The sequence below is a fragment of the Zootoca vivipara genome, chromosome 13 (assembly GCF_963506605.1).
Source record: "Zootoca vivipara chromosome 13, rZooViv1.1, whole genome shotgun sequence".
Classification (NCBI taxonomy): Eukaryota; Metazoa; Chordata; class Lepidosauria; order Squamata; family Lacertidae; genus Zootoca; species Zootoca vivipara.
In genome coordinates, this window is record NC_083288.1 from 36,981,127 (window position 1) to 36,993,591 (window position 12,465).

Below are 12,465 nucleotides of genomic sequence, written 5' to 3' on the forward strand. Positions count from 1 at the left end.
ACTCTGAACGTGCAATTATCATTCAGCAACTGCAGCCAGCTCTTATATGTGAGGTGGAGACATTAACACAAGAGTTGGTGTTCCAAGTGCTTTTAAGCCTCACCTTAGAATAAAATTCATTGGTATTCATCTATCCCTTGGGACAAGAAAAAATGGAAGTATACTGGGTGGGAACAAGGAGTTTTCTTACCGGTAGCTCTAAACTGCCATCTGTTGGTCATTGTCAAGGCAATTAAACAAACATCTGTAAATCACCTCCATGACCCCCAATAGTGTACATGGAGACTTACAAGACTGGCTCCTTTTATTTTTCTCTTCCCACCCCACCCCATTTCCTCCTATGCCTTTCTTCTACAGTGGTACCTCTACTTACGAATTTAATGCATTCCGAACAAATTTGTAAGTCGAATCCCATAGGAATGCATTGGGAGAAAAAATTCGTAAGTCGAAGCAACCCTATCTAAAAATTCTTAAGTAGAAAAAAATCCTATCTAAACCGCATCCAAGATGGCGGACGGAGCTCCGTTTGTAAGTAGAGGTACCACTGTATTCCTTTTCCCCCCACTACTGAATTTGGGGAGGGGTATGTGTGGCTGTTTGTTGCAGCAAAAAAATGTCATGTAGCACCTTAAAGCCTACCACATGTATGATGCTGTATGCTTTTTTACAGAGGCCACTTCCACTATATTCTCAGAGTGCTATTCTCAGCAGGAGTTATAAAAGAGTAAGCTTCCCAATAATGGGGACAAGAGACTCCAAAATGCAAAGTAGTTGTATGTGTATGAGAAACCCAGTTATCAGCAAGGTAGGAGAGTATTTAGCCACTAAATTTTTGAGTTGAGTGGCCTATGATGTTCTCTTGGTGCAAATGAATCTATGCAGGACAGGGAACAACACAGCCACTTTTGCCTTTTGGGAGGTAATTCAGCAAAATGACAACTGCATATCAGGGCTTGTATTCACTGGGGAAGAAACAACCCAGGTTTCAATCTATTAACACCAATTAGAAACGCCATGTTCTGGTTCTAATCCTTTATTGGATAATCTGATAATTGTTTTATGTAGCCTTTGTAGCCCGAGTTCGCTTCTTCTTCACCACCACTGGCTTCTGGCTGCGCAGAATTGCACTAGCACGACGCAGAGCAGCCTGAGAAAGAGTTAAGAGGAAAAGTGAGCTAAGAAGAGCCTCAGATGGAAAACTGAGGCGGCAAACCACAGCACTTATTTCCAAGTCAAGCACCTCCAGCAGTTTCTTACAAAACCCAGATCCTGAAACACCTCGTTTCTATACCGCTCCTCAAACTTGTAATACCACCCTCTCCTCCCCACCTCTTTTCAGATCTACCAACTTAAATGAGCAGAACCATCTTCACTCCTAAAGCAGGAGTGAAACAGAAGCCCTTTGGCAATTTCTCAATGTCTTTTGCAATTCAAAACACGTAATTGTAGCCCTGGTTTACACAGAAGGGTGCTTTTCACTGACTGCACCACACTTTGAACATTCATAGGGTTAGATAGATTTCTTAAACTTTTCACTTTTCACTCCAAATGCCAGCTCACCCTGCCATTTTGTTTCTGATGAATTGCCACCATATGCTCATTGGAGTAGCGAAGGCTAAATATATCCCAGTGCAAATCTGCAGAGGGAGAAAGCAAAGGGCCTCATCTTACCATGCGCAGGTCTTTGCGGTAGTTGTTCTTGCGGATGATGTGGCGGAGGCTGCTAAGAGTGGCACGGGCATTTTTGTTGATGGTGATCTTCTCGTAAGAGGTGGCTGGCTTCCGCTGGCCTGCAAGAGTGAAAGGTTAGGTTGCATGGATGGAACAAGAAACTAGAATCTCTAAGATGGAAGCAGCAATAGCAAATGACACACCAGTGCACGTAGGAGAAAAATATAATAGTTTGGAAGTCCTTACCATCAGCCCCAGTCAACATTGTCAATAATTAGAATAAAGGTAAAATGGTAAGTCCAGTCAAAGGCAACTATGGGGTGTGGCGCTCAGCTCACTTTTCAGGCCCAGGGAGCCAGCGTTTGTCCACAGACAGCTTTCTGGGTCATGCGGCCAGCATGACTAAACCGCTTCTGGCGCAACGGAACACCGTGATGGAAACCAGAACGCACAGAAACGCCATTTACCTTTCTGATGCAGCAGTATCTATTTATCTACTTGTACTGATGTGCTTTTGAACTGCTAGGTTGGCAGGAGCTGGGACAGAGCAACGGGAGCTCACCCAGTTGCACGGATTCGAACTGCCAACTTTCCTATCAGCAAGCCCAAGAGGCACAGTGGTTTAGACCACAGCGCCACCCACGTCCCTTCAAAATAAGGAGAGATGTAGTCCAGCAACATCTGGAGATTCTCAGGTTCCCACATTATAGTCACCATGTGAGGTAGGCCAGTATTTTCACCCCATATTGCAGCTGAAGTTGAGAGACACAGCGGCCTGCCTAAGACCTACCCAGTAAGCTCAGCTGAATTTTTCAGCTCAAGACTTGCAGTCCAAACCCAGGTTCTAGATTATAGCACACACAAATGAGGGGCAATGGCTGATCTTAAACGATGGGATGATTCACAAAAGAGATTACCCTTCAAAGAGTTTGGTCCCAGGCAGAATAGGGTTTTATATGTAATAATTATCACCTTGAATTGCATGGGGAAACTGATAGCCAGTATAGCCGGTGTTATTTATTTTTCACCTTTTCCCTTGACAGGGCTCAAGGGGGCTTACAGATAAAACCAAGAACTGCTAAATAGACAGAAATATTGATCATTAAAATACAATTAAACATTGACAGAATTAAACCTATATACATCATTAAGGGGAGAGTGGCCACACAATCCCAACAGCTTGCCCCAGTCAAGATTTCTGCAGCAACCTTCCGCACCTATTGGTTTCTCTCTGGTTTTCAAAGGCAGCTCCACACAAATCACATAGCAGTAGCAAAACTGAGATATGCACGTAGGACCATAGCCAGAACTGACTATCAGGTAAGGCACATCTGGCAAAGCAGCTGAACTTCGGCAAAAGTACAGTACTCCTAGCCACAGATTTGTGAACATCCAAGAAGCCAGATCCAGGAGATCTTGAGAAGTGCAACACCATCCAAAACAGGACAACCTCCTATTCCTGAGCCAGTAGAACTCCTACCTAACAGCACTGGTCTTGTCCCGATTTAAATTTGTGTTTGTTTACCTTCATCCAGTCTGCCACTGGGTCCAGACAGATTCAGAACTGTCTGGCCTCCCCAGAACAGGGTGGCATGGAACTATAGAGCTGAGTCTCATCAGCATACCGAAGTAAACCCACTCCCTGGCCCCAGATGATCTATCTCCAAGTGTAGATGTTGAAGAGAATTGGTGATTTTATGACCCCACAGAGAAATATGCAGACCTTAATTTTCGATAACATTTCCTGTCCCCCAAATCCATATTTCCAAGCATTTAGAATTTCATTTTGAAACAATGGCTGGAATGAATATGGGCACTTGGGACAGACAGGCAGTGTGGGCAAAAACTGCATCCCTCTGGCACTCTACGAAATGCTGCACTATCTACACACAATTTTTCTATGGCTCTAGAACCAGAAACTTACTTTTTTAAAGAAAAAATATCTATACACAGCTTACTTGCTATCCATGGTCTGGTGGAGCTGCTTCCACGACCCTATTGTAGTGCTTATTCACTAAGCAGAATTAAACAGATCTTTTACACCCTGCTCACGACTCTCCCCCCCAACTGCTGCCCCCCTCATTCCATTCAGCATCATTTTGCTCTAAAGTAGGGTAACCCACCTGCACGCTTCTTGAGGACCACAACAATGCCCTTCCCATCAGCTGCAGGTTCCACCCCAACAGTCTTGCGATGAATCAGTCCATTGTAGCGGAAAGAGTTGCGGGCTTTGAGGTTGTTTGGTTCCTTGGAAGAAACAAAAAAGGTGTTACTAGGACTCCTGGGTTCCAAGAGGAAAAGAGGATAGCTTAAGAGGTCTGGAACAATGTGTTTGAAAGTGAGGGATTCCCCCCCCCCTTTTTTTTTGCTTCAAAAAGGGAAATAGAATTGTTGGAAAATAAAACCTAGGTCAGCAAAGTTTTTTTAGGAAGGAAATAAGCATTAGAAGTTTCAGCAAAGAGGATAGAAGGTCAAGGCTCCTGGTTTTTATTTCTTAATTGAGGGCAGCTTACCGTGCTATATATTTGCTTGTTCCTTTTGATAAGGAAACTCGAGCAGTTGCGCACTATCATCCATTGCAGATGGGCAGACATCGTGCAGAATCCTAGGGATGAGAAGACCAAGCAATGAGAATATAAGAAAAAGAAATACGCCATTGTCAGAAACCCAGTGCATATCCGTCTATGACCTCGCACTCTCCTGCTTTAGGTATTTCCCCTCTAATTTTATGCTCCTTTGCACATTATTCCAATCCTGACATCCTGGTACCTCTAAATGTCACAGTCCTCTCCCAACACAATGAAAGAGAGAATGTGCTGTTGTGGTTAGAATGCTGGACAAGGACCTGGCAGATCAGGGCCCAAGTCCCCACTCAAGCAATGAAACTCACTGGCTCACCTTCAGTCTCTCTCTCTTTCTCAGGCTAACATCACTTACTTGTAAAGATGAAATGGGAGAGGTGTATATGCCACCTTGATCTCCTTGGAGAAAAAGTGGGATATAAATGTAGTAACAAAGAGGGGGCTATGCTAATCAGATTCCTAATACAGTACACTACAATACAGACAAAAGGGAATTATTAGGCGTCAACCTCAAGAATAGGCTATTTGTTTAAATACCACATCTTCTATCAGTGAGTGGTAGTACAGTAGTAGAATTCTGTCATATCTTCTTCCCCCTGATATGTCACAGCAAGTAGACACACAGCCAATGAAGGAAAGGGAAATATAAACTTAAAAGGAGCAAAATAACACAGGTATGGCATTATCGGAGAAGAGATCATGTGATTAGGAAGATGCCTGCAAATGAATTGCTGTTTACCATCAGGCATAATCTACCCTTATAACATCATTAAACCAGGGTTTCCCAAAGTGATGGGTACTGAACACCCTGAGGTCAATGGGACTATGTAGAAGGTAAAGAAAGACCTTGGGGTGGAAATGAAGTTTACAAGGGATAGTGCAAATGAACGAACAACAAATTACTTTGGAATTATGAGCCTCAAATAAAAAGGGTGTGGGGATATAAAGTGCACCTTCCTCGCCATTGAGAAGCCTCTGTATTTAATAAGATATCTAATTTTTACATTTTCTGAAACCTAGAGATGGCAATTGATGGTTACTAAATGTTTATTATATATAATTCATGCTTTATTTTATTTCATTTACATTTCTAAGAATTTGGGTTCAGGTGAATGACATCTTTCAAAGTTCATCACTGGGTCAATGAACCCTGCATTAATTCTCCTTACCATACATAGAGTCATATTATACCTTTGAAACATGCCACGCATTCATTCTAACCTCAAGATAGTGAGGCAACAATGCACAGACTGTATTTCACACACGCAAAAACCGGTCTCAGGAGCTGACAAGCATCCTCAACACAGTAAGGGAGAGAGAGAGCCCCTTAACTGTTAAAAATTTAGCCCAATCTTAGCGCACACCAAAAGCAAAATGAATCTGCGCGCTGCCTCCCAGAATAAGGGCAGGAATTAGGCGACCCACAACCCCTTTTTGTGCCCAATTGAAATCAACCTAAAAGACTGAAATGGAGGGATTGGCCACGTGACAGCCGCCTCCAAACAAAGTTCCCTTCCCCACTACCTGGTAGGCCTCAGACCCATACACTGCGGGAGAGGACCCCGAACCTGCCCTCACTACCCCCAATTCTCTTCCCTCCCCTCCAACCAGGATAAATCCCACTTCCCCCGTCCAGGACAAACACGAGGCCTACTCCTTACCTTCTTCACGCGACGACGGCCGGAAACGGAAAAGGAGGTCCGGAGCCGGCGCGAGGGGGTTTTATACCAGCTCCCTCCCACCTCTCGGTGCTGCCCGCCTCTTCCGCTTTGCGGAGCCGGGAGTCTCGCGGGAACTTCCGGCCTACGTTCGAACAGCTTTTCCAATCCGACTGTGGATGCAAAGCTATAGAGGGGCGGGGGAGAGAGGGCGGTTTCGCCACAGAGATGAGGGATAGAGCGGCTATAGAGAGGCCAATGGTGGCTTTCACTTTTGAACGGCAGCCGAATCCGGGGGCCTTTCGCGAAGCCTTCGGGAAATGGCGGCGCTCCTATGAGGAGGGCTTCGGAAAAGCTCGGTGGCATCTCGGAACCGCTCGGGTTTCCCTTCGGGCGGTTCTGCATGACGTCAGGAGCGTTCCGAGAAGGCGGCAGTGGACGATCGAGCGAGAAGCCGGAGCCAATCGGAAACTGCCGGGAGCGCCTTTCGCATGCTCTGCTCGGGCTGCTCAGTTCAGCGGCTGCTGCCTCTGGCGGAGGGTGGCGAGAGCCTGACTCATTTTTGCGCATTCTACACTAGCGTGATGGGGAAAGAGAGAGAAAAAATAATTGAGTTTTGAGGGACGTCTGTGCCACTTCATTTGTTTTAAGCATTCATATACCACTTTTTAGATACACAAAACTCCAAAGTGACGTAAACAGTGTGAGTGGGGAAGGGGATTTTTTTAAAAAAACCACACACACACCATAACTTAATAAACACAATTTGGGACAAAATAGAGACTTGCGACACATCAGGAGATTAACAAATGTATTGTGGCATCATCTTTCTGTGGATCAGACGTGAAGTGACAAAATGGGTTGGGGTGTGTATATTTTTGCACATACCCTAGTAACTGTAACTAAGCTTAAGTTCTGAAGAAGTGTGCATGCACACGAAAGCTCATACCTATGACAAACTTAGTTGGTCTCTAAGGTGCTACTGGAAGGATTTTTTATTTTTATTTTAAGCTTAAGTACATGTACCTGAAATAACACAAAGGATTCCACTTTTCTTCCCTGCTTCTGCTTGCCCCCTTTTCTTCTGTTGTCTTACCTGTGATGAATTTTGTATTACAGATTCCTTGCTGCAAGGACCTCTCCTCTTTTATCTTTTGAAAAGCATCGTGCATGAAGAAGGCAGGTTGTGTTTTGATGAAAACAATCATATTTCTTGAGCCTGAAGCACAAGAGAAAGTGCACACACTGAACTGAATGCATGAGTTGACGCTGAATCCCAGAAGATGGGAAGTCCTTTGGGTAGGCAGTTCCCAGGTTGGGGAATTGGGCATTTTGCTTGTTCTGGACAGATGTGTAGTATTGGGGCAGAGGGGGTGCTTATTGAGCCATTGTTGTCAATGAATGGTTCAATAAGTTTCTGCAGTGGATCATTGCATCCCTTTTCCAGCTCGGGCTAGTGTGCGAGATACAGCCATTACTTGGACTGGGATGGCTTGATGAAGTGACCCATGTATTGGTTAATCTCAAGATTTGACTCCTGGATTGTGCCTTGTGTAAGGCTGCCTTAAGGTTGGCTCAGAAGTTGCCGCTTACACAAAACTCCACCGTTTAGGCTGTTAACGGAACAGCCTCCGGTAATCACGAAACACTTCTGTTGATGGAGCAACATGATCTGCCTATTCATTTATTTAAGACATTTATATGTCGCTTAAATAGTTACTGGTTTCTGGTTTTAAATAGTTACATTTCTAAGCAACTGTGCACAAAAAAACCCAATCCACTGAAAACTGGGACAATAAAACAAAAAATCAGCATAAAACCAAACACTACAGTACTTTAAAGGTTCTGTTCGCTGACTTACAAAGCCCTGAACAATTTGGGACTTGGTTACCTGAGGTAACACCTGCACTGTCCTGGCTTCTGAAACCTCAGGATGAAGCCCTCTTGGTTGATCTGATGGCAACCAGGGGAGGGCCTTCTCTGCCGTGGCCCCCTGTTGCAAGCGGTCTGATGACTTTTGTGTGTGTGATCACCCAGGTTTTTAGCAAAGGCTCCTCCCCACGGCCCAACAAATTCCACACTCCAAGTTATGGCAGTTCGTGATGGGGGACGGGACAGGAAATGAGAGCCAATGTGGTGTAGTGGTTAGAGCAGGCTTCTTCAAACTCGGCCCTCCAGGTGTTTTTTGCCTACAACTCCCATGATCCCTAGCTAGCAGGATCAGTGGTCAGGGATGATGGGAATTGTAGTCTCAAAACATCTGGAGAGCCGAGTTTGAGGAAGCCTGGGTTAGAGTGTTGGACTAGGACCTGGGAGACCAGGGTTCAAATACCTACTTGACCACAAAGCTCATTGGGTGATGTTGTAAACAAAATCTTCCCTTATTCCCTTATGGGGTACACAAGAGCCCTTATAGAGTCCTTTATAGGTTCTCCATCGGTAGGAGAAAATAACAGAGGCCAACCAGAGAATATTGAGAAGCAAAGCAGCTAGTAAGCCTGATCTTTATTGAACTCTAGAAACAGGGTGCTCCCCTCACACGCAGGAGAAAGGAGGAGGACCCAGAACAAAGGTGCCTGCCCTTATATAGACATTTTAAATTGCCCGCCCTGGAGTCCAAGACCACACCCAGAAACCTCATACATAGATCACAGAAGGGGTGTAGCCCAAGACCACCCCCCAGATACATCATACCTACATCACAGAAAAGGCGGTCTACAACAGAAATTTGAATGTTGTTGTTTTTCATGTCTGCCAGGTGATCTGATAATGCCTTTTCTGGTAGTCTGGCCATTCCTTTGAGATGGTAATCACGTAATTCCTGAGACAATGGGAAGGTTCCCTCACCCCCTCCCTCCTTGCAGAGAAACATTTGGTCAGTTTGGGAGTCAAAATGGTTTCAGGACTTTGCTGCTCCAGACGTGTGGTTTATATTTTTATGTGTGTGTTTGCTTGGTACATTTATGAACTTTTATATATGACCTTAATTTTTTTTTATTACAGCGACTTTGGGCCGGTCACTGCCACTCAGCCTAACCTACCCCACAGGGTTGTGGTGGGGATTAAATGAGGAGAAGGAAAACCATTGAGCTCCTTGGAGAAAAAGGCGGGATTAGAAATGCAATAAATGCAAGCAAATAAGCAGCAATATGTTCTTCATTAGCTGACTTAAGGTTCTGCTCCAACCTGTTAACTCATTGCAGTATCTCGTATTCTCTGAGAATGAAGCAGCCACAACAGCCTATAATAGGATATTTCCATCCCTCCATACACCTTAGAAATGACTGGTTACTCCCCCCCCCCAGCTCACTTTGCAACACGTCCCCCCCCCACTGCTTTGTTTCCCTCCCAGAACTCTCTGTGACTTTTGTTCTGCCATGGAGATGTTCTCCCCTTGTTTCTTTTATGCCACCTTGTGACTTCTTTGATCTCTCTCTCTCTTGTGTAATCTTTCACACCTCCCAATGACTCTGTGTGTGCTTCCTTGCGGTCTCACGCCCTCCTCCTCCTCGGTTTTCTATTTATTTTCTCCTCTCACGCAACAGTTTCATGCTGCGATTTTTATTCTAAAACAACATCATTCCCCCTCGCCCCCTAGAAACTAATTTCACACTTTCTTCTGCAATCCTTGCTCTGCAAATTGCTTATTTGCTCCTCCTTTGGGACAGGTCCCGACAGGGACAGAGACTGGCAAGGGGCACCCAGAAGCCGGCTCTGCGCCCTCTGCCACAAGGGAAGCTCTGCAGCCGGCCCATGGGTGGACAGGCAAGCAGATAGGAGACTTCATGGTGGACAGCTGTCCATTAGGGATAATGGGGCACTGCCTCACCAACCTCGCTTGCCATCAATGGGGCCCCACCTGCCTGCCTTCTGACTTGCAGCCATGCCAGGTGGTAGTCCTAGCTGTCAGCTTCCTCCTCCTTATTCCCAGTGCCTCCCAGAGTGGCTCCACCTACTGCTGCCCTCTCTGCCTTCTGTCCTGCCAGTCCCGCTGTGGCTTAGCAGATCCACAGATCCTGGAGGGAAGGAGAATGGCAGAGGGGGGGGGGGCAAACTGGCAGCAGGCAGAGGGGTGGGCTCTGGAGGTGTAAGACTCTTCCCAGGGTATCCAAGGCTACAGAGACATTCCCGAGTCATTGCACTCAGCTCAGCTTCTCTGAGCCAGCATGATGTAGAAGCTAGAGAGCTTGGACTAGCACCTAAGAGACCAGAGTTCAAATCCCCACTCGGCCATGAATTTCACAGGGTGACCTTGGTCCAGCCCCAATCTCTCAGCCTAACCAGAACAGGATTGTTCTGTGGATAAAATGGGGAGGAAGAGAACCATGTCTTGAGCTCGGAGGAAAGGTGGGATATAATTCGAAAAGTAAATGATTTCGGAATTAACCTCAGCAGAGCTTCCAGCTGAAATGCTTGAAAGCCCTGTATCCAACCACTACCCCATCAATCCATTCATTCCTTGTGCTGGCAAGCCACTGCAGCATCACAGGGGCAGAGGACCATTTGACCCTTCCAGTGGGTATGTGGGTATGCCTGGTGATGGGGTGGCTGCAATGATTGTTATTTTTTATTATTCATATCCTACCCATCTTGCTGGGTTTCCCCAGCCAGAATATTAAAAACATGATAAAACTTCCCGAAACAGGGTTGCCTTCAGATGTCTTCTAAAAGGCAGATAGTTCTTTATTTCCTTGACATCTGATGGGAGGGCGTTCCACAGGGTGGGTGCCACTACTGAGAAGGCCCTCTGCCTGGTTCCCTGTAACCTCACTTCTGGCAGTGAGGGAACTGCCAGAAGGCCCTCGGAGCTGGACCTCCGTGTCCGGGCAGAATGATGGGGGTGGAGACGCTCCTTCAGGTATGGTTGGCCGAGGCCGTTTAGCTTAACCATCCTCCCTACCAGGGAACAGATTAAAACTACAGGTACAAGTGAGGCATTAGCTCACAACCAGAACCGTTTCAAATCAATTTACCCCACTGTGATACACACCCCGTTCTCTGAGTTTTGAGACTTTCTAGGGGTGCATCAGGGCTTACCTATGTTTGGCTTCGAGGGACCCAGGTGGCGCTGTGGGTTAAACCACAGAGCCTAGGGCTTGCCGATCAGAAGGTCGACGGTTCGAATCCCTGCAACAGGGTGAGCTCCCGTTGCTCGGTCCCAGCTCCTGCCAACCTAGCAGTTCAAAAGCACGTCAAAATGCAAGTAGATAAATAGGAACCGCTACAGCGGGACTGGACCTAATGGTCAGGGGTCCCTTTACCTTTATCAGGGCTTACCTATGTTTGGCTTCCTTTGGTGTTACGTAATGTTTGAGTTTATTTACAAAAGTATAGGTTGAGCATAGGTGGTTTCATGGACTGGTTGGTCACAGAGGGATGGTGGGTTGAACCACCTGGGGAACCACCAAGGGAAGAAGGTTCAGAGCCCAGGGAGTGGTGGTGGGACAATCATGAGTAGTCAGAGGAAGGATCAGAAGAAGCTTAGTGAGCTGGGAGAATCTGCGGTAGAGAGAGACAGGTGCTGAAGCTGGAGAGAAGGGAGGCCTAGGGGCAGAGATGAGTCAGGCTGGTGAAGAGTCACGGAGCAAGTATCCCCACCCCACCCCCGTCTCCCAGAACCAGGAGAGGCATGAAAAGAGTGAAGGAGCGGTTGGCTGCCTGCAGACACACTCTCTGATTGCTTGGAAAAGGCCCTGGAGAAGAGGGGACTTAGACGGATGTAGGGAGGCAGGGACTTTCAGTCTCAGCAACTGAGACTCAGCAAGACCTACCAGACCTGATGTGCTCATTAGGCCTGTCACTCAGCCAAGTCTGTGCAGATCGTGTTCTTGCCAATAACGAGTTAACTCCAACTGGCCTGGTGTGATTTACTGCTGGCTCGTGCCTGACGGATTGTTATTGACTGGTGGAGAGGCATATAGCTTAAAAAAGGTAACATGCCTATGGGCTGCATTTAGCTCCCCAATAGTTCTTTGTGCCCCCCCTCAAACCCCTTCCAATTTGTCATTTTATTTTTTTAAAATGTGGCTGTCAGCTGCTTCTATTGTCGTGTGAATGTGGCCCCAGTTGCATTGGCCTGACTGGGGGGACAGGAGGTTTTCCCCAGTAAATGAATGCAGTTGATCAAACCTTGGGAGATCTGGTGGTTAGCTGGCAGGACCACTCAGCTTCACCCTCTGATCTTGGATCTGAATTCATCTGTGGTCCTCTGAGACTTCAGGGCTGGGATTGCGCATTTTTATTTTTATTTTAAGAGAGAGGGAGAGAGAGAGTTTGGGTCAGGAAGGACGGGGGTAATTAACAAGCTATTGATTGCCCAGGCGGGCTGATCGATTGGGAAGGAAGCGAGGTTGCGCTGAGCACCGGCCGCACAGTGCGAGGTTGTTGGAGGGGGTGCAACAGCGCAGATGGCATTGATGCTCTGGCTGCTGCTGCCCCTGCTTTGGGGTGGGGGGCTCCCGTTTGAACTGCATGAGGCCATTGAGGAACTGCAGAGCGAGAACATACAGCTCCAGGGCAAGATCCAGAATCTCACAGAAGCCCTAAGTGAACTC

At 46.6% G+C, this 12,465-nt stretch overlaps 1 protein-coding gene across 1 annotated transcript; it reads right to left on the reverse strand.

Moving 5' to 3' along the window:
• Window positions 1-1,017: 1,017 nt before the first annotated feature.
• On the reverse strand, window positions 1,018-5,999 carry RPL28 (ribosomal protein L28). Its single transcript, XM_035136627.2, has 5 exons — window positions 5,915-5,999; window positions 4,185-4,276; window positions 3,795-3,918; window positions 1,672-1,790; window positions 1,018-1,147 (listed from the first exon to the last, which is right to left on the reverse strand). Exons 2-5 carry the CDS (start codon window positions 4,263-4,265, stop codon window positions 1,058-1,060), a joined length of 414 nt encoding a protein of 137 aa, XP_034992518.1. The 5' UTR covers window positions 4,266-4,276; window positions 5,915-5,999; the 3' UTR covers window positions 1,018-1,057.
• Between the last annotated feature and the right edge of the window lie 6,466 nt (window positions 6,000-12,465).